This window comes from Alligator mississippiensis, chromosome 2 (assembly GCF_030867095.1).
Source record: "Alligator mississippiensis isolate rAllMis1 chromosome 2, rAllMis1, whole genome shotgun sequence".
Taxonomy (NCBI): Eukaryota; Metazoa; Chordata; order Crocodylia; family Alligatoridae; genus Alligator; species Alligator mississippiensis.
Window position 1 is genome coordinate 10,133,375 of NC_081825.1, and position 23,303 is coordinate 10,156,677.

The 23,303-nt window shown below is 43.0% G+C and overlaps 1 protein-coding gene across 9 annotated transcripts in view; it reads left to right on the forward strand.

Moving 5' to 3' along the window:
• CTNNA2 (catenin alpha 2) overlaps window positions 1–23,303 on the forward strand; it is an 884,847-nt gene that overhangs the window by 700,692 nt on the left and 160,852 nt on the right. For all 9 annotated transcript variants that reach the window (XM_059721437.1, XM_059721436.1, XM_059721434.1 and 6 more), the window contains one exon: window positions 21,424–21,576. In XM_059721437.1, the coding sequence (XP_059577420.1) occupies window positions 21,424–21,576 (153 nt within the window). The remainder of the gene's footprint in view (window positions 1–21,423; window positions 21,577–23,303) is intronic.

Consider the following 23,303-nt stretch of genomic DNA (forward strand, 5'->3'; position numbering starts at 1 on the left):
CTGGGGGCAGGGCTGGACTGCACCAGCCTAGCTATGCTCCCAGTGTGTGCAGACACGTAATGAGGGTTCAGATTGTCATGGGATTGGGCCCTTTTAAAGTGCTCTGAAGCTGTGCGCTTGTGTTTGCTCATAGCTGTAGAATGCTTTCAGAGGCCAGATCAGGCAAAAATTGACACTTCTGTGTGTGCCCTTAGAGCCTGGAAACATGATGCATTTGCACTAGTGTAACTGACCTTTGCACACTGTAACCAAAGAGCAAACAGGTAATGCAAGTCCCTGTACCAAGGTAACTTTACCTGATCTGGTGTATAATTACCCCTGGAAGACTCGGGGATACAAATTACACTAGCATAAGTTACACTAGTATAAGTGTTATGTGTTCACAGCTTACTCATGAACAGGTGTTGGTCCAAAGCAAAAGGGCTGTAATTAGCTTCCCTAATACCTACTGGCATAGCAAGGTAGTAGCCACCTACAGTCTGCTTCCTGGGTGATAAACTGTGTGTTTGTCTTCTCCAGATCCAGGTGTAATTTACCTTGGTATTCATCGGGGTGTCAAACTCGCCTTGCCCCCAGGCTGGATCTGAACCACGGGGCTCCTTACAATGGCCACTATGCTGGCAGTGGTTCAGGCAGCCATAGGCTAGGCAGCTGCTTGATGCTTCAGGAGCATGCAAGTAACTGCAGGCTAGGTGGCCTGTCACTCGCACTCTGCCACTGAGGGCCATGGTCCCCACTGCCCCAGATTATGTGGCATACCCCACCCATTGCTAACCACACTCCCAAATTAGCTGGCCCACGGATAACTCTGTGGGCCAGCGGGAGCAGCTCTGTGGTCCATATTTTTGAAAGCTTTGCTATGTATAAGTAATGCAGAATGCTCTGGTGTAACTTGATGTGTCCCCCAGCCCTCAGGTTTTCTTGCAGGTGGCATATCTAATCAACTTACCTTGTCAAAATTTGAAAAGTTGAAATTAGCCTAACACTTTCCCACTTTTTCTTGTAATCAAGATCTTTTGAGGCAGTTCTAGCAGCTTTCCTTAGCCCACGTTGCTTTTCTTCCTACCCAGACAAGTGAATGTCCTTTTTCGTGCTATGACTTTGCCAACTCAAAAAAAAAAAAACCTAATCAAACATGGGTTTAGTTAGTATTTGGCTATAAAATTTCCAAATAAATACTTGCATGCTGGTAGTGGCTATTGTGTTGTTGATGGTGGTTCTGAATGTGACAAGAAGCAAGTTCCTGACCACTCAATGTCCTCTAGCTTTTTAAAAATAATTATGGTCTAATCTAATTTAGGGTCTTTGACAATAATGACCAAAACCAAGCAAAACTTTTCTGGTGCTCAGACTGCCTTTTCAGCATTCCCAAAGGAAACCTCCAACAAGCTAGCACTATTGAGTAACATGATGATCACTCTGCTGGAGATAGCCTCCCATTTTTCTTCACTCTGCTTTTGGAGATGTTACAGGAAGCATTTTATACCTATTAGGGTGCGTTGGGATCCTTCATTCTGAAAGGTAGTATGTAAATATTGTCACTGTTATCATGCCCTCATAGTAATCAAGAATATTTGTGTCCCAGTAGGGGTTGTAATGATAGAAGCTATCATTTAGAGACCCTGCCTAAGTAAGAAGATTACAGAGGTTGAGAATTGGGAGATGGCCCCTAAGAGAACTTGAGCCAATCGCATGGGATGTGCAGATGACTGCATAATAAGCACCTTTTGTCATAAAATTGGCAGGTCGACTCAATATGTGAGTAGGTCTGTTTCTGTTGCTGATGAATCCTTTTCCTTTACATGCTTTTTCTGCCTAAGGGAATGCAGTTGCTGTTCAAAACATCATATACCTTCTTTAAGTTGACATCCCTTTGCTATCTATTTCAGACTACAAGCACAAGCAAGTTAGCTGGCAGATTGCAGTCAACTGGGTATACCTTTAGGGTATCCTTTTCATGCATCCACACTTCTTCTTCCCTAGTTAACTATATAGGATGTCTTCGGCCTCTGTGCAATGTCCATTCAGCACATTTGGCTCATACTATATAAGCATATTTTGATATTATTCATTAATACATCTCAATATCATTGGTATACTCACTAATTAGTTTCCTGTTTCAATCCTATAGATCAACTTACACAACATTGTTCAAGCTATTCTTTGGCCCTTTTAGTCCTGGCACTTAGGAGATGCCTTATATCATTTGGTGCCACTTAGGTAAAGTTGTTTTGCTACCGCTTATGAATTCTATTTCAAAAAAGAAAAAGCACAGCACTTTGAAATCTTTTGAAAATGTATATGAATTCTAGAGACTTTCCTGGAATAGAAATATTAGCCATGCTATTAGGCAAAGGGAACACCTAAAACTGACTGTTTTCTCTGGTTTCATGCCTTCTAAACCCATATAATATAAGTTGTATTATTGGCAGACACTTACATAATGTTTCAGTCTATGATATTAAATCTCTGTGTTTCTAGGAGCTTGTATGGCTTCTTTAAACATAGTAGCTGAGTACTTTACAGATATCAGAATTCCCGTACAAATTTGGGAACTATTAGCTTCGTCGTCATATTATAGGCACGGATTTGAAACACAGAGGGTGCGTCTACACATTCATTAATGTGCAGTGTTACTGCACATTTTAGTTTAGTACTTTCTTAATGAAGTACTAACTAAATGTGCAGTAACTAGAGGTACTGCACAGTAGTGCCAGTGCATGGCTTTTTTGTGATGCTTACTGCATGGTAGCATATTAGTATGGTTTTTGACTGGCACGCTACTACACAGTGTTACCTGCGCAGTAAGCGTCTCATGTAGAGCTGCCCAGAGAGATCAGATGACTTGTCCAGAGCCACACAGGGAGTCTTTGGCAGCCAGGAATTAAACCTTGATCTCCTTAATCTACTGCATGATAGTCCAGGGGTTGGCAACCCCGGCACATGTGCTGAGAATGGCACGCAAGGCCATTTTGCTCGGCACGCCACGGCCAGCCCCAGCTCTGGATAGCTACTGCCAGCGATGGAGCCTGGGCTGCTCCCAGCAGGGGTTGCAGCATCCCAGCTGGCTGCTGGGAGCAGCCCGGGCTCCTGGCCAGCAGGAGCTACTCAGAGCCGGGGCCAGCAGCAGCTGGGATGCTGCAAACAGCTGTGCCAAACTCCACAGCTCTGACATCAGCCCCATGCTGGTTGTGACTGCGCATGCATGGAGCTGATGCTGGAGCTGTGGAGCCCAATGCAGCTGTTTGCAGCCTGCCTGCTGCTTGCTGCAGCTGCCCGGAGCCCAGGCTGGCTACAAACAGCTGCGCCGGGCTCTGGAGCCCAGTCACCAGCTCTGTGCCAGAAGCGGGGTAGAGACTGGGGTTGCACTGCCTCAGGCCCCTCCCCCACTGACCACTCCATGGCATGCATGCATGCGCCGGTACAGACCTAATGCCTGGGTGCAGCTGTTTGCATACTCCCGTCTGCAGCTGGCCGCGGCTCTGAGTAGCTGTTGCCAGCTGGGAGATCGGGCTACTCCCAGAAGGCAGCTGGGACTCTGCAAGCCCTGCTGGGAGCAAACTGAGCTCCAACAGCTACCCAGAGCTGGGGTAGCTGCTGACAGCCACAGAGCCTGGGCTGGGAGGCAGGGGCTTTGGGTGGGGGGCAAGGGGCAGCAGAGCTGGGGGGCACAGGGCAGCAGAACTTGGGGGCAGGGGCTTTGGGTGGGGGGCAAGGGGCAGCAGGGCTGGTGGGCAGAGGCAGCAGAGCTGGGGGGTATGGGTTTTGGGTGGGGGGCAAGGAACAGCAGGGCTGGGGGGGAACAGGGCAGCAGGGCTGGGGAGCAGGGGCTTTGAGTGGGGGCAAAGAGAACAAACAGGGCATGCTACCATGTACCCCCCTGCCCTCATTTTGCTTTTCTGGCATGCTGGCACTCCGGCATCTTCCAAGGTAGGCATTGTGGTGTTTTTTGGCACTCCAGCCAAAAAATGTTGCCTATCCCTGTGATAGTCCTTTATCTGCCTTAAGATACTTTACCAGAAGAATAAGAATAATCCATGAGAAAAAAAGGCAGAAAAGTAAAGCTGCAGTATTCAAGAGTAGCCTCTAATGGTGAAGTTGCTTTAACTCGGAGGTATGCCAATTAAAAAAAAAATTCCTGAGCTGTCATGTGTTCAAGTGAATCTAATGGGTCCTGCCAGTGCTAAATATCTTTAAAAAAATCAACCCAAAATCCAGGTTCTTAAAGGAAGCTACACACATTAAGAATCAGACTCCCAGTGAACTTGAAGGATGTTAGATATCTAACTCCCATTATGTCCTTTGAAAATCGGAGCCTGGGTGTCTAGTATAAGCACTTTTAATTATTTGAGCCTAAGTGATTTGCTCAAAGTCTGCAGCAAGTGAACACTGAAGGAGTAGATTTATGTCTGCTAAGGTTATGAAAGCAAACTCTTTCCCTCTCATTACTGCAAGCTCAAGATTTTGAAGTATTCTTTGTTGCAAGCAAGAGGGCACTGGTTATAGTTATAAATCCTGAAGGCGGGCTTACTAATTCATGATTTTTATCATTTAAAGGGAAAAAGACAGAGAGGTTGCTACAGACCTTACCAAACTGACAGGGCATTATAAGGATTCAGTAGTTAGTTACAAACTACTTTGAAAATTCGGTACTTCTTACGTAAGTACTAAGTAATAATGAAATATGCACAAGGTCTTGCAAAATAAAAATCAGATTTTCGATGAGCATTTACTAGCAGAGGAAAAGTTGATGTGATGCAAAGTCAGGTTACAGTCAGCTTGAAGCTGAATAAGAAAAGGGCCATTTGACCCTCTCTTGCTAAGTTTGCATTGTATTACCAAAGACAAAGCATCTGTCACCCCTAAGAGATTTTGCAGCGTGGGTGGTATTGCCTCATCCTGTTACACCGGGCCACCTTCTGCCAATTGAAAGTGAACCATCTGTGAATCAACTTGAATATGACTTTGATCCTAAAGCAACTTTCAACATCATTAAAAACTGCTCACCTTCTTCCTTGAAGTTTAATACATTATCTTTTCAGCTGTGATGAGTTGGGTGCTCAAGGCGGTGGAAGTCAGGAAGCATCCTCTGCAAAACTGCCTGTCGCATGGTGACCCAGGGATATTTCTCTGAGAGCAGTGCATGTTTATTTCATGCATATGTTTAATATCTGCAGACTGCTATTGCATTTGAATGAGACATTTATTAGATCAGTTGCTATAAACCGTATTGGCGTATCGGCATTTTCAAGTGACACCAGGTTATGTTTGGAATACAAAGGCCCAATTCGATTAAGGAATTTGTTCCATCAGCACCCAGTAGGGTGGCCACTGGTCCCATTTTATACTGGATCATCCTGTTTTAAAACCTTTGTCCCCTGTCCATTTCTAAATGAGCAATGTACTGCAAAAAGTCCTGTTTCTCAGTTCATTGGTAGAGATATGTGTCAGTCATCTGTCCTTGTGATTTTATTGGCTGTGCCTAGAGGTAGGGTGGTACACAGCCAGGAGGAGCAGGATTCGGAGCCAGCCAGGGAGGAATGGAAGGAGGGCGGTGGCCTTTTTGTGGTGGCCTCACTTCTTGCTGCTGATTGGCTGAGGAACCGGTAGCCCCACCCCTCACTGCTGATTGGCCAAGGGGGCTGATGGTTGCCACTCCCCCCCTGCCTCACCAAGGGGATGCCCTATATTTTGGAGATGGGTCAGTGGCCAGCCCAGCTCCCACAAAAGTCACTGCCAGCACTGAAGATGGTGGGAGCTAAGGGCACTCACCACTTTACAGGACTGGACTTAGAAAGCTGTGTGTTTCTGGCCTACTATCTGGAACCAGATTTACCATTTAATAGAACCAATCATGCATTTACTTTTAAGAAAAGGTACTTTAAAGAGATGTCTAAATATCTGATCTCAATATTAGAGGCCATGGGATGTTTTTTAAATTTCATTTAATGGCAATTTGGACTTGAGCTTAAAAGGCTTATTTGAATGCCTGCATTTTTGTGTTCTCTCTCTCAAAACGTATTTCTTCTCGTTGTTTATCACTGTGACATTGAGCTTTTATGGCACTCTAAAGTGCTTCAGAGGAAATGGAGAGTGTTTTAATACTGCTGATTTACTCTTTCGGGTCTGCAATAATTTCCTTGCTGCCTAATTATAAGGCTCAGCTTAATTTACTCTACACATAATGTTTACTGATGCACATATGGCACCATATTTCAGAAGACTATACCCATATCAGGTAGTTTTGTGTAAGGCCAGAGTTGGTGACAATTGAATCAAATGAAGAACATTTTTGGAACTTGATCTGGAACATAATATTCATGAGAGATTATTTTCCAACGACAAAATCTAGAGTAAAGTAGCCACAGTTAGCCTTGCCTTCTGAATTCTCAGCAAAGGCTTTGACTTGAAACAGTTAACTTTTGTTTTTTGTTACTGCATGATGCTGTGAGCACAGATGGACAAGGTTTCAGAGTGACATACAAGGACTTATGTACAAAAGTTCAATAGTAAATGTACCTGGTATGTCTTGGTCCTCGCATATATTTTCCCCATACACTGAGTTCTATTAAAAGCTCAACAGTGACTACCTCAACTATCTGTCATAACTCCGGAAACCTCTCACCCTTAGATTAAAATGTAACATGCCTCTGCAATTACTGTAGAGGGCTAAATATATTTTTAATTTTTTTAAATAATGCCTTTTTTAATGGGAGGGGAAAAAAAACTAAAGGAAGTGAAAAATGGTGAAGTTTTCTTTTCAAAACCAAGTTATGACAGGCACTTTCTATTGAAGTGCTTTTAATTTATATAAAAAAAGAAACTTAAGCTGACTTTTTAGGATGAAAATGAACTGTTCACATATAAGTGAAGGAAATGTATAGCAGGTAAGTGTATAAGGATGAAGTACCAAATGCCTCCAGAAAAGGTCTGGAGTTCCTAAAACAGGACTTAGGGGCCTAAAGAAAAAAATTGTGGTCCAAAGACCCCTATCCCATGGTAGCCTAATCCTGGAGAGGCTTAAACTCTCTCCAGGCTTCCCTTTTGGAAATGAGTGTTTCCATGATGCCTCTGCGTGTGCCCAGAATATACCTGATCTGAACAGCTTGGCACCTTGCTCCCGAATAAACTGCTCTTGGATCTAGAAACTAGGCAGAGCGGTGCCTAAGTCCCCAGAGAAGCCTGATCCAGTAGGTGTTTTTGGAGGATGTCACACACACGTTGACAACATTGAGTTGAGCACATTACAGCAATACAGCAGCTGCATTCAGAACCAGGGAGAATATAGGGTACCAACCCCAGATTTTATATATAATATCCTAGCGCTTAGAACACTTCCCCTGCAGACCCAGAATTCAAGGCCCTCCTCAATCTGAAGGGATTCAAACCCATATTTCCCACTTCCCAAGAGTGCTCAGACTACTAGATTCATAGTTTCATAGTTTGTAGGGTCGGAAGGGACCTGAGCGGATCATCAAGTCTGACCCCCTGCCATGACAGGAAAGAGTACTGGGGTCAAATGACCCCAGCAAGGTGTTCATCTAACCTCCTCTTAGAGACCCTCAGGGTAGGAGCCAGCACCACTTCGCTTGGAAGCTGGTTCCAGATCCTAGCCGCCCTGACAGTGAAGTAAGCCTCCTGATATCTAGTCTGAATCTGCCCGCTACCAGCTTGTGATTTATTTCTTGCCACTCCTGGTAGTGCTTGAGGGAACAGGGACTCCCCCAATGCCTGCTGGTCCCCTCTGACTAGTTTGTAAACGACCACTAGATCCCCCCTCAGCCTTCTCTTGTGGAGGCTGAACAGGTTCAGGTCCTGTAGCCTCTCCTCGTAGGGCCTGCCCTGCTGCCCCTGGATCATGCAAGTGGCCCTCCTCTGGGCCCTCTTCATATTGTCTGCATCCCTCCTGAAGTGCGGCACCCAGACCTAGACGCAGTACTCCAACTGTGGCCTGACCAGTGCCGCATAGAGGGGGAGGAACTCCTTCTTGGGCCTGCCAGAGATGCATCTGTGGATGCACGACAAGGTGCGGTTGGCCTTCGTGACCATGTCCCCACACTGTCAGCCCATGTTCATTTTGGCATCAATAATGACTCCAAGATCCTTTTCTGCCTCTACACTGACAAGAAGGGAGTTCCCCCTTCCCAGACTAGGCAGCAGGCTAATCTAGATGATGGCACCCTTTCCAACTCCTATTGAAACTGGGCTACTGAGCAATCAGGAATGCCAGAGTCTCAGAGTCAGAGGACTAGAAAGAAAGCAAGTAAGGTCAGTGGGTGGAGGGGACCCTTCATCCTAATGATCAGAGGATTCAGCTGCGAGACTAGAAATCTAGATTCCAGTCCCTCTTCAGAAGATTGTGAATGCAATCTTCTCATTATGCAGGGGCTATTTTTGAACCGCCCCGTTGTGGTGTCTGCCTTTCCCTGTGCATTGTATAAGAAACCTAAACACCTAATTTGGCAGTTTGGATTTCATGCTGGACGTAGCCATGCCTAATTTTTTTGGCACTCATGTCCATGCCTGGACTGACTCTTAAGAGCCAAATGGTGGTAGTGGTGGTGTTTGTGGATATTACAACTGCTTAATGCCCCATTGTAATAGATATTGCACAAACATTTAGGGGAAGACAGCCTCCATATAAAGAGCTTTATACCCTCCTCTCAGCTGTCATTCAAAAAAGGATGGGGAGTAAAATAGGGGGTGAGCCAATGCACAACTTACCTTTCAAACTAGATTTTAGGTCAGGGTGCTTTAAACTGACAACTAGCTCACCCTTAATTCTACATATGCTCTCATTCTAGTGCAAATATCTTGAAATCACTACCATCACCTGTTCTTATGCATGTGGAAATCTAGGGAGCTTTAAGTTCTGTTAATAGATGGTAAGAGGAAAATCAAAGAAAAGCAGGACAGGTAATAAGGCCACTGGCAATGATCTGAGATTGGCCCTGCACCCCCTGGAAGCACCAGCCACAAAACCAGAAGTGCCGGTGGAAGTGTACTTCTGGTTTCACTGCTGGGGGACACCCCCCCCCCCCCTCCAGTGGGTGTCTCCCATCAGTGATCTGGTGTCCCCTTCCCAGACTTGGGAGACACCAGTCACCCATGAACAAGACTATGTTCTTCAGTTTTAAATCTGACTGTTTAAAAACCTGCAGGGTTGCTTAATTGGCCACCGAAAAGTCCAAGAATCTCTGTACACAGGGCTATGAAATGGGACCAGAGACTTCCCCTAGGACTGGTGCAGATGTTTGTAGGAGCACACAATGGCGTTCAGAAAGGGTTGCCACAACCCCATTTCTCTCTTGCAATATCAGTATTTATACTTTGACCACTATTTGGGGCTGGAATAGGGATTTTATAGATGATAGTAACCATTACCATTGGTGACAAATGATAATGAACCTAAGTTAGGGGTTCGTCTCAAGATCATGTGGAGGCTGACACTAATTCAGCTTGGCAGTTGGCTTTTGCAGGGAAACCCCATGTCACACACCCACAACACTGAGGCACTGGTGAGCCATCTAAGCTTGCCCACATTGCTGCTTTTTAGAAACATGCAACATGCTCAACATCATCTCCATGATTCATAATATGGGCCATAACTTCATAGTTATGGGAATATCTCCTGGATGATGCCCTTCCCTTGTTGGATACGTTAAGCTCCTGATGGCAGTAATAAAAGTTGCTTTCAAGGAAAATACGATAGGGAAGTATTTCTCATTCTTTTTAGCTTACTTAAATGCACTTTAACAGCAGAAAACAGTGGGAGTTAGAAGCACATGACCAGCCAGAATGGCCAAAATGGCCAAAAACCAACAGAAATAAATCTTGGACTCATGGTGATAGTGGGCCATTTTAGGAACCATTGACCTATAGTAGTCCGTCATATTTTACAGTGCCTACTGTAGTATAATTTAGCAACAAAGGACTTCTAACTGCTGACATCTTTAATTATTAAAGATTATTTCACAGCTTTCTTTTTCAGATTTGTTGTAATGTTTTAATCCTGGGCATGGTGCACATTAATTATATGTATACAATGCACGCACCCCAGAAATCTGTGTACTTGAATAATAAATATTGTATATATTTGCTGTTGGAATTACAGTGCTTCATGGTTGTGGCTGTCAGTGAAATGCAATGTGCATTGCATGAGCTTCTTATCCATCCTGCATAAGCCTTCTCTGGACCAAGTTATAGCTCTTCTGTTCTTGTCACTCAGGCTTGCAATCTCAGTGACATATTTGACACATTATTGTCATTGTCCTCCCTCCTTTCTGAACCTTTGTAAATCATATCACTTTTTCCTTGGTGACATCCTTGTACAATCCTTCTTTTCTCTCTGCCGCCACTTTTAAAACCCAGATTTATGTCTTGGTCATCTGTCATTTTGATTATAGTAACTTTCACTTTTTGGCCTTCCATGTTCTCACCCCTTCTACCCTGGATCATCAAAAAAATGCATAAGTTAAAATCATCATATCCCATCATTTCAACCAAATTGTTCCTTTGCACAAAGTACAGGAATTGCTCTCTTCCCACTCTGTATGCATTTCAAACGCCTAGTCCTTGTGTTCAAAGTACTGGTCAGATTGTCGCTATCTATATTCATCTCAATTTTTCCTCACCAACTCTCCTGTACTTTATTCATTACTCATTCTCTTCTCCTTACTGTTCTGTTTCTTCCCTTATTATTATATTATTATCTGTCTTATGATAGTGCTTAGGAATTCTGATCAGGACTGGTACTTTATTGTGCCATCCACCATACCAAAATTAGGAGACAGTTTCAGCCAAGAATAGCTTACAATGCTTGTTCCTTTGCTTTTTACACATGGGTGAAATTTCCAATAGCATCTTAGTCACTTCTGGGTCACTTGCTTAATTGATTTTAGATTCCTTAGTGTCTAAGCCAGTTCTAACAAATGTCATAGATTTCGTAGACATTAGAGCTAGAAGGGACCTGGAAGATCATCAAGTCCAGCCCTCTGCCCCAGGGGCAGGAAGTCAGCTAGAGTCAGAGGATCCCAGAAAGATAAGCATCCAAGCATTTCTTGAATGAGTCCAGAGTAGGTGCCTGCACCACTTCTGGAGGGAGTCTATTCCAGGTCTTGGGTCTCGGACCATAAAGCAATTTTTTCTTATGTCCAGCCTAAAATGTTCTTGTAGGAGTTTATGACCGTTGGTCCTTGTTTTTCCTTGGGGCACTCTGGTGAACAGATGTTCTCCCAGATCTTGATGTACACCTCTTATGTACTTGTAAGCAGTCACCAGGTCCCCCCTGAGCCAGCCGTTTTCCAGACTGAAGAGTCCCATGGCTCTCAGCCTCTCTTCATAAGGCCTGTTCTTTTGCCCTCTGATCATGTGTGTGGCTCTCCTCTGGCCTCTCTAAAGCTTCTCAACATCCTTCTTGAATTGTGGAGCCCAGAATTGAATGCAGTACTCCAGCTGCGGCCTCACCAAGGCCGAGTACAGCAGGAGGATAACATCCTGAGATTTACTTGAGAAGCATCTGTAGATGCAAGTCAGGGTTTTGTTTGCTTTACCATCTGCAACATCGCATTGGTGGCTCATGTTCATCTTGTGGTCAGTCATGACCCCCAAGTCCTTTTCAGCAGTGGTGCTAGCAAGCGTAGCACTGCCACGCCTATAAGGTTGTTGTTTTTTTCTCGAGGTGGAGTACCTTACATTTATTGGTACTGAATGTCATCAGGTTTGTGTCCGCCCACTTACTAAGTTTATCCAAGTCAGCCTGGATCACTAGCCTGTCCTCAGGTGTGGATGCTATGCCCCAAAGTTTAGTGTCATCGGTGAACTTAGCCAGTGCACTTCTGACACCAATATCCCCATCATTGATAAAGATGTTAAAGAGAACAGGGAACCATGGGGGGTCACCACTGGTCACAGAGTGCCCTAATGAATTGCTGCCATTGACCACTGTTCTCTGGGTCCAACCTTGGAGCCAATTTCCCAGCCATCGGACTGTGGTGTAGCCGTGGCCACAGTTGGCCAATTTTTCCATGAGGAGGTCATGGGACACCAGATCAAAGGTCAAGATCAAGCTGATTGGCCTGTAATTCCCAGGATCTACTTTCCACCTTTTCTTAAAGATGGGTACCACATTGGCCTTCTTACAGTCTTCAGGTACTTCACCTGAGCACCACAAGTTTTTGTATATTTTTGCCAATGTTTGGGCTATGACACCTGCTAGCTCCTTGGGTACCCTAGGGTGAAATCTGTCAGGACCAGCTGACTTGAAGATGTCCAGCCTCTCAAGGTGATCCTTTACTAAATCAACACCGATGCTGGGTATAACTATACCCTCACCCTCGCCACCCCGCGTCCCATTGGACTGATGAAACACCAACGTCTAGTGGCTGCCTACAAGCTCATCAGGGGAGATCAACAGCAAATAGGTAGATCCCTTTTCTCCCCAGCACCACCTGGGGTGACAAGGAACAATGGTAATAAGCTGATGGAAAATAGGTTTAGGTTAGAGATCAGAAGGCAATATTTTACAGTTAGGGTGACCAAAATCTGGAACCAACTTCCCAGGGAAGTGGTCCTCGCCCCTACCTTGGGCAAATTCATGAAGAGGTTGGATGATTGCCTGTCTGGGGTCTTGTGAACCCAGCATTCATTCCTGCCTGTGGCAGGGGGTCAGGCTAGATGATCTGTTCAGGTCCCTCCTGACCCTAGCTACTATGAAAGTATGACGTGAAGTCCCCATTAAGCAGGTTGGCCTTTTCCTGGGTGTCAGTTATCAGCTGTCCCGTTTGGTTCAGCAGGGGTCCAATGTTACCCTTGCTTTTTTTCTGACTCCCTACATATCTGAAAAAGTACTTGTTGTTATCCTTGATGTATGAAGCCAGATGGAGCTTGGTTGCAACCTTGGCTTTCCTAATCCACTTCCCACAAGTACGGACCAGTGCTGAGTACTCTTCATATATATATATATATGAGATAAAGGCACTTAGTCACTTAGAATCATAGAAAATTAAGCTTGGAAGGGACCCCAGGAGGTCATCTAGTCCAACCCCTTGCTCAAAGCAGGACCATACCCAACTAGATCAACCAAGCCAAGGATTTGTCTAATTGGGTCTTAAAACCCTCCAAGGATGGAGCTTCCACCACCTATTTGGGTAACCTGTTCCCTTTGAGTGCTTTCCTTAAAGCACCTCAAAGCACCCTTTAAGTGCTTTCCTACCCTCCTAGTGAGAAAGTTTTCCTAATATCTAACCTAAACTTTCTGGAACGAACTTGAGCCACCACTGAGAACAGCCCAGCTCCATCCTCTTTGCAACCCCACTTCAGATAGCTGAAGGCTGCTATTAAATCTCCCCTCAGTCTTCTCTTCTCCAGACTAAATAAGCCCAGTTCCCTCAACCTGTCCTCATAAGTCATGTGCCCCAGCCCCCTCACCATTTTAATTACCCCCTGCTGGACTCTCTCCAATTTGTCCACATCCTTTCTGTAGTGGGGGGCCCCAAACTGAACACAGTACTTCAGATATGGCCTCCCCAGTGCTGAATAGAGGGGAAGAATCTCCTGGCAGTGCTCCTTCTATTGCAGCCCAAGATGCCATTAGCCTTCTTGGCAACAAGGGTACACTGTTGGCTCATATTCAGGTTATTATGCACTGTAACCACAGGTCCTTTTCTGCAAAGCTGCTGTCTAGCCAGTCGGTACCCAGCCTGTACTGGTATTATTCCGTCCTTAAGTGCAGCACTTCGCACTTCTCCTTACCGAACCTCATGAGATTTCTTTTAGTCTAACCCTCCATTTTTTCTAGGTCTCTAAATCCTAGCCCTACCCTCCGGTGTATCTATTACTGCCCCCATCTTGGTGTCATTTGCAGACTTGCAGACTTGCTGAGTCATTTATGAAGATATTGAACAAAACCAGCCCCCGGACCAACCCCTGGGGCACTCTACTTGATGCCAGCTGCCAACTAAACATTGAGCTATTGTTTATTACCCTTCGAGCCCAATGATTCAGCCAGTTTTCTATCCACCTTACAGTCCATTCATCCCACCTGTACTTCCTTAGCTTGCCTGAGAGAATGTTGTGGGAGGCTTGAGACTAGTGTATCAAAAACCTTGCTAAAGTTAAGGTATGTCCTGTCCACTGCTCTCCCCACATCCACAAAGCCAGTGATCTCATCATACAAGGCAATTGCTAAGACCCTTTTGAGACGTTTCCCCTGGTACTTCACTGCTGGCAAACACTAGTACTTCTCATCTGCATTCCCTCTTTCAAATTGGTATAAAAAAACTTACTACTTGTAGTTGCTTTCCATAAGTATTCAGAGCCCATTTTGCTTTGTAGGCACAAGTCATATTAAGGAAAGAGAAGTAAACAAGCACAAAATCATACACATAAGCACATGAGAAAACACATCTTCAGAGTTTTTTCTTTTAGTAACATTCTTTCCTAAGCACATTTCCCTTTATGCTAAAATGCAATGGATTTTGCAATTAAGGTATGAGAGCAAAGGCTTCAAATGCTCAGCTTTATAGGGGAAAGATTAGTGTATTAACACCTGGGTCTACAAAAATAATATTTCTAAAAGAGTGCAATTGTGCACGCAGTACTTTTCCAGAGCTATGGAGTGTGAAGTGAGCTGCCCCATTTAGGGCCCTGTTTGTGAGGTTTCTGGTCCCTTCCTAATCTTTGGGATAGAAAAGATTGAAATGACAGCTGGAGAGGGTCTTTCTTAACTCATGGGACATGAATGAGGCTAGTGTTTCAAGAGTCCCATGGGAGCATCTGAAAACCTGGATCACCACTGAAGTGAAACAAGCTACGGGAATAGTATCTAGAAAAGAAAGAAAGCCTGCCATGGATCTGTGCTCCAAATCATCTTGGGTATGTCTTGAAGCTTGTGTGTTGTCTAGAGAGGGTGGGAGAAACCTTGGGAAATATTGCAATCCACATTTCAGAACTTCCTCTGTGCTTATAATTCACCCTTTCTGCATTTAGATATTAATTTCTTCTTGATTATAGTGTTTCACAAGCTTCTGGTGGCCACTGTATTGTACTTGAAAATTAAATACCTCTTAATATTGCTGAAGATGCATGGGATTGAGGAGACATGTTCTTGAAATGCTTGTTTCCACCTGTCCCAGTGAATATGCTCTTGCAGTTACCCAAGCTTAACAACCTGTGGTGTTTTAGCAGTTTATAGCATACAAGGAGTGTTAAAAGGAAAATGGTGAACGTAGTGATATGTGATATAGTTACAAACAAAGGGTTAGTAAACTTTTCTTCCAGATAGCTTTATACTGCCAGTCTTTATAAAGTTTAACAATCTGTTAGAGCCATTAATCTCCTGCTGTGGCATTACCTTCTAGTGTCAGGATTAGACATTTAATTCTCTACATGACTGTAAGTAGTGCAGAAACAGTTGGTTCTAAAACTGTTATATAGCCATGAAAAACATCAGTGTGGCGGGCAGTTTAACCTCTTTGAGTGCAATTACAGCTGTGAATCAACAATGATAAAACAGATTCAGCTAGTGCTTATAGCGGTAGATCCCTCAGCTCTGAACAGCAGTAACTGACTTTGCACCAGAAACTGGCTAAATTGTGACTGTATTAGGTGGGAAATAACATCTTCCTAATAGTAGATTTTTTATCCCTTGAAAAGAATATTTGCAGGCTTTGAAGTTTACTTATCACAGTGCTTGTCTGACATAATGTTTTTCCCATAATTTGAGGGGTTTTTTTTAATGTAGCACTTTATTTTAGTAACAAAGATCTTCATTTGAATGCCACCCTGGATTTAGCAACCGGCACTTTCTCATGCAATTAATATAGAACACCCTCATTTTAAATCAGAACACCCTCATTTTAAATCCTCCCTCGGCTTAAAGCTGCAGGGGAAAGAGTTTAATAGACACCGTGGCTTCTAAGTGATAATATGCAGTACCATAGGGGAAGCTGCGGGAAGTGCAACAAAGAATCCAGTGCATCCATAGATGAACTTGTTTTTAAGCAATTTTCTAATAATGTTACCAAGTAACTTTTATATAAGCTGTCACTTTCTATTTATTTTAAATTCACGGGAGGAGAGGGTGGATTTGAAGGGTTTGTATTTGTTTTTGTTTTCTTTTGAAATAATGGCGTCAGTATGAAACATTAAAGACTATGGATGCATGAACATCACTTTGGCTTAACTTTGTTGTAGTACATAGGGGAAAATACAGGATTAGCTTTCCAGCCATTATTTACATTGATGAATAGCCCTAATTGGATAAAATAGACTGGTAGTGCTGAGCTAATACCTTTAAATGTCTTGTCTTGTGCAATTAATATTACCTTGTCATGCATCCATTTAAGCTATTGGAAGAATGCCATATGTTCATACTCCTGTCACATTTAACAAATGATTTTGTCAAGTTGTTCTTTATAGGCACAGTTGATGGATAGCTAAATTTGTGGTCTCTTGAATATGTAAAAACTCTTAACTATACCTTTCAACTTGAAGGCAAGGGCATTTGAACATTCAAATAATCAGTTTCTAAAGAAATTATGATGTCTGTTTACATGAGGGGTCAGAAATTTGTTACTGACATGTAGGAATAATGTGGTGCAAAAACTACAGAGAACATTTACTTATTATGCATTTATCAAATCAGCTTTGAATAGTTTGAGATAAACTACTAAATTCAGATTGTCTCATAGTTCAACTCTTGTGACTCTAGACTTCGCTCTAGTCGGAAATAAGGTGTCACTCACTGTTACTAGATTTTCTATTAACACTGATAAGACCCAAATTGTTGTTTATCTGATGATCTTCTCTGTCTCGTCAACTTCAGATGTCTGGTTTAAGAACGGAATTACTTGACATTATCAATGAAAATGAGCTACATCTTTAGGCATTCTTACAGGAGTAATGTGATCTGACAGGAGAGCATCATGGGATAATCAGAATTGCAATATGTAATAATGCATAGTAAAATTGCATTGTCCAGTAAATGAAAATTAAAAGCCTTTATGATATGGTTATGTCCACAGTTAAAAGGTTAACCCAATACAATACGTTACAGTGTTGCTTTTCTTAAATAAGTATATTGCTAAAAACTGACAGTAGGGTGTGTTGGCATTCTTAGATAAGCACACAGATCTAGATTTTTTTTAAGGCATTTTGGTGCTTAAAGAGTCAAATAGGTGACTAGAAGGAATTTTAAAGGGTTGGGCACTTCAGAGCATATCACAAAGTGCTTATTTGCTTCTTTATTCCCCAAAATAGTTTTGAGAGCCTGATGTATAGTGACTAGAAACCTTTAAGCTTCATAACACAATGTAGATATCATGATGCCATACAGCATCTCAAGCTATTTCATGTCCTGTTTTATATGCTTTCACAATATTTTAGTGTAACTCTTCTGCCAGGCACTGGTCGGCAGCAACAAGGGCTGCGTTCAATGTTGAGGTCTAAACATGTTACCTTGTCTCAAGCCCCCACCCAGACCTCCTGGGAGACACTAAATAAATTACTAGGGTGCCCCACATAAACAAAACCCCCTCCTCGTAAGCGGTGTAAACACAGAGAACAAATTTATTACAAAAAAATAAAGGCAAAGAAAATGAAGAAAAATACTAAATACAATTTAAAACATTAGCAACTACAAGGCATGCTTCAGAGATTGCACTGTCTTGGGGAGGCTTCACCCACGCCCAGGCAGTCTGGGACTCAGGGCTCACCCAAAAGGCAGTTACAGGAACTTGCACCATTATATTGCCCTTCAGAAATTGACTGGAGATGGGTGGGGGGCTTTACTGGAGAGTAGGGGTGTGCAAAACAGGCCATATTTGATTCAGATTTCGATTTGGCCCGAAATGGGGACAGTAATTTGATTTGTTGATTCGGATTACTGTCCCTGATTAAATAAGGCTGAATCCGAATCTGAAGATGTGATGCTGATTCAGAAAATCAGCGATTCGGCCATAGACACAGCTTTAATTTTTTTTTTACATACCTCAAGGTACCAGGTGCGGCTCATGAACACTGATGGTGAGGCAGATGGAGCATCCCACAGAAGCATGGGGGGGGAGGGGGCATGTGCTTGGCAGCGAACCCGGAAGTGGACCAGAAGTACTTCCAATCTACTTCTGGGTCCGCCGCCAAGGACTTGGGGGCTCCCCTGTGCTCCCCTGGCTTGGCAATTGATTGCAGGGGGACCCCAATTCCCCCTTGGGCCCCCTCTGAGACCCAGGAGGCACCAGTCACTGAGGGTGTGGGGGTCCCCCCTGCATGCTCCCCAACAGACCTGGAAATGGACTGGAAGTGCTTCTGGTCCACTTCCAGGTCTCCTGCCAAGCATTCTGGGGAGCCCCACATGCTCCTCTGGGATGCTCTATCTACCCCACCATCGCAGCATTCATGAGCCACCTGGTACCTTGAGGTATGTGGAAAAAACATTAAAGCTGTGTCTATATCAGAATTGCTGAATCTTTCCAAATCTCTCCAATTCTATTCGGAGGGTTCCGATTCGATTCGGAGAGATTAAAGGGTCTCCTGATTTGATTCAGATACAGAGATTCGGCCACTGAATCAGGCAAAATCTCTACCAAATCGAATCGGGGACCGAAGCTTCGCACAGCCCTATTGGAGAGTCCTTTGAGCTGCTCCTTGGGTTTACTGGGCTGCAAGAAGCTTCTAGAGAGCATGGGTCCATCTGTGTTGCAAGGAGCCCCTTGTTGCTCTGGACTGTAGGGCAATCCCCACTTCCATGTGGTCACCGCGAGGAGTTAACTGCAGCTCCAGACATCATGCTGCACCCCTTAATTCCTAGTTCCCATCCCAGCTCTGCTGGACAGAAACTGCAAGAAGAAAACTTTGAAGGAGAAGTCAGGCCTAAACTGCACTGGGGCCTGAACATATAACTGGGGTTCAGCCATGTACTAGGCTGAAACACCATAGCTGTAGAAACAGCGGGGGGGGGGGGGGGGAGAAGGCCCAGGCCTGTGGCTGTGGCCGTCCAGTCTCAGCTATATTTCATGCTGAGATGATACAGTTACTGATCAGAGGGGGCCAGGTCCTTGTAGGCAGTAACTGGCAGGACCCATTGCTGGGCACTTTGCTTCAGTGATTAACACCCCCGTGGTATCAATCCCACTTAAGAAAAAAAAATGAAAGGAGGAAATAGGAGTCTCAGACTCAAAAACACTATCTGAGGCTTTTCCTTTAAATAGTGTTTCCTTTAAATAGTGTCCCTCTATCTGAGGCTTTTCCTTTAAACAGTGTTTGCTTGCCTCTCCAGTGAAGAGGTAGAGAGACCCTTGCCCCCATGGAGAGCAGGTTTTCTGGCTCCCAATGTAGCTGTGCAGCTCTCAGCAGGCAGATGAATAAGAGCCCTAGGAGAAAGAGAGAGAGAACCATAGTGAGTGGTTCTTACATACCTGGTGTGACATCACCCAAGCCTTGTCCAATCAGGGAGGGCCACACTTCAGTCTTTCTCCCCACCAGTCTGCCTGAAGAATCCCTTGCTTCCTCTGCCCAGTGAAGCCAGAGGCCTTGACATATTTCCCCCCAGGTAGAGGCCCCAACTTGCCGTGTGCTGAGCACATGGTCAGAACAACAAGGGCCATCTTGCCTATATCAAAACACAGTTGTACTACCCAGTGTGTGTGGGGGTATTGCATTAGTATATTAGATATAATTATAATTGCATTAATATTGCCATAGGGACTGACAGCCCAAGTCAGGGACTAGCAAGCCATTGTGCTAGCTGCTGTACAAATGCAGAATTTGCAAGCCAAGCATAAAATACGAGACAGTAAATGGATACAAGCAGATGGATGATGGAGTCCAAGGAAAGAATGTGATTGTACTGGCCAACAACATAGGTGGTGGCGTCAATGCATCAGTGCCTTACTTCCCTCAAGTTTTTTTCTTATATATTTTTAATTATTATTTTCATGTAATTAGTACTTTGGAAGAACCTTCTTCATGGTGGAAGTGGAAATGTTTAGTAAATAGTACCTGATTTTGTTGATAGGTTAAATTTTAATAATAATTTAGACAAACGAAACACTAATTTTTCGTAAAAATTATTTTGCATTGCTAATGGTGGTTTCCCGCCCCCCTCCCCCAATAATAAGGAAGGAGTATGTAGTCAGCAGCAAGATTTGATTTACAGTTTGTCTTTAGAAAAACAGAGCAAATAGCCAATATCATTGAAGTCATCTTAGATCATTTGTTTTACTGCAGCTAACAGTATCATAATTATTGATGCAGTTTTATACAGTGATGACACTTCAGTTAAATAACTCTTTCTAGTGTGAATTGCAAAATTGAATGATTACTTTAATGACCTTCAGTCTAGCTAAAAGATATATGCCGTAATGAGACTAATGTCTAGTTAGAACCTCGGGCTAGATGGCTCCTAGCCTGGTTGCTTTGACTGTGCAGTTTTTCATTTTTAATAACAATTATACCCAAAGCTTAAGGAAATATGCTCAAATATGTCACACTATCAGATCTCCAGGAAGAATTATTTAAGATTTCAATCATCATTTTGGTCATCTCAAATCTCAGAACCGTTTGGCATTGATTACTAGTTAGAAGAATAGTGAAGGGGACGCTAGTGATCTTATAGCAACATTTTTTCAAACATCTGTTTATGAAAGAACAGGTATTTACTCTTCAATAGCTTGTGTTTTTTTTCATTTGAAATACACTGGTGGTATGCTCGTTAACCCTGCCGGTGACAGATTTTCAGATTGTCCATACTAGAGATACTTCCTAATGAAAATAAAGCAAGATGCATATGCTGTACAGTACCAATTATTGCTAAATATACTAGGTGCATGCCTTCCATGAGTCCTGGACATACACTGGCTAAGACATTTTTTTTAAATAGTTACATAAAGTAAAGTCCCCCAATCAGTGATCAGAGTCCTCTATTAAAAGTAGGGGGCAATATCATCTCTCGTCAGTGTGCAATCATTCAGGTGATTATTGTTTGTCCACCTAGGTCAGGGGTGGGGAAAATGCGGCCTGCCAGGCCATTCTATCCGGCCCATGGGGCCCCTAAAAATTTTAGAAAATTAATATATATCTACCCCTGGCTGCCTGTCATGCAGCCCTTGATGGCTTGCTGAAACTCAATAAGCTGCTCTCTGCCCGAAATAATTGCTCGCCCCTGACCTAGGTTGTCCCGTTCAAGATGCTGGCATTAAGTGTGTTAGCAAGGTCTTTACACAAGCGTTAGAGTTGCAGAACCTTTTCTTAAGATTTTGTTATGGGTATTTAAGTGCTTTTTATGCATCCATAATGACTTCAAAAATGGTGTACAATAATGTGAGAGATGACACATTCACTCTTCGGTGTAAGTAGCTGATCGCTATGCTGGAAATGTTGTATTGATAAATCTTCAGGTCTTTACAGCTCCGCTTTCTTTTCTCACAGCTACGGAAGGCTGTGATGGATCATATATCCGACTCATTCCTGGAGACCAATGTTCCATTACTGGTTCTTATTGAGGCTGCGAAGAGTGGTAATGAAAAAGAAGTGAAAGAATATGCACAAGTCTTCCGTGAACATGCCAACAAGTTAGTTGAGGTAAGTCGTATTACTGACAGATAGAGTCTATTTTTTGTGTGTGTGTGTGTGTGTGTGTGTGTAGAAGATGAGAGTAATGATAAATGGGCTGAAAGGATATAGTGGCTTCTCTGTCTCAACCGGAGTTAAGCAGTTTAGGGCTTTTACATCTAGTAATTATTTGGAAACCTGATGATTTGTAAAAATAGCTTGCAGAAACAGGCCTTGTGCTTTACTGTAAGATTAAACCATTTGAACACGTGCTAAGTGGTATTTCCTGTATCCTGTTTATAATGACATGAGCAACAATAAGTGGGTTTTAGTCGAACATCCTCATCAGTGCAGTATAACAGATCATGCAGGTGTAAAGCCAACTAGGTGCTTATCGTGCTGTATCCAGTTGACTGATTAGAGAACAGATTCTTATTAGACTGTCTAGCTAAAGTTGTGAAAGTGGAATATAAAATAATCTAAAATCATCTCCTCACTGTATCTGTATAGACACAGATATACACCCCCATTTTCTCAGTTTTACTCATCTTTCTATATATACATAAAATAAAATGGCAGCAAACTATAATTGGCTTTAAGGGAAGTACTGAAATGGTTTTCTTTTGCTTCCTGAAACTTAGCCATTCAAGTTACAATGAAAATAAAATACAATGATTAAGCCTGGTTGATCATCGAATGTGGTTTAACCAATTGATCATGTTTACTCACTCAAGTTTTTCTCCACAACAGATTAAGAACTGTTAAAAAAATATTAGCATTTCTTGAATGTACAAATACAGTTCACTGATTTTATGTTTGATATTATTACACGGGGTTATTAACTTCTCTTTACTAGCACTGTTTAGAAGTCTGTGGAGCTCCTCAGAAACATCTTTTATTGCTATTCATGCTACATCTATTTTAATTAACATTAAAACAGAATGATCCCAGGAAGGTGCTGATCTGTGAAGGAATTTAGGGGTTATGTTTCTAAAAGGTTTCAGTTTGGAGAGAAAAGCTTTTGGGCCAGAGTCTGATTTCAGTTACATTGGCTTAAATCTAGAGTTATCCATACTATAATTGATAAAATGGAAGTGGGGCCAAATCTAATAAGGGATTTAGTCATTTCAAGCAGAATTTAGGAACCTGTTTCCACAACTGTAATCCCGAAACCCCCGCATTCAGTGGTTACCAGCCTTGAAAGTGCCTAACTCCCTAGGCACTTTCCTGTTTGGCATCAAAGATTCCTAGACACATAGGACCAGGTTTTATTTCATCTAGTAAGCATCTGCTTAAGTGAACTTATTCCAAGCTGCCCAACTTAACACTCCAAACAGATGGCTTTGGGACCACATTCTGATTTCAGTTATACCTGTGTCATATAATAAAAGATAAGTTGCTCCTCTCCACCTATATTCAAGCCTGACAATTAGGCAGGTTTAGAGAAGTCCATAACATGCACTTCAGCCATTGTCTTAGGCTCTCTTTCTCTTTCTGGGGAGTCATATTATGTGTATGTATGTAGAAATAAATAAGCACACGTATACCTGTGCCTGTGCACACACATGTGAACATACACGTGTGCTCACACATATGTTTTAGAGTATTTTTCCCCATTCAGGGAACTGAGAAAGTGATTTTTTTTACATTCAGTTTTTGTAAATTCTTGGGACAGATTGTTAGCAAATCCCGGGTCTGTATTATCATAAGAAATGTAAACTGCAAGAACTCATAGATTTGGAATCATGGTTTACTGC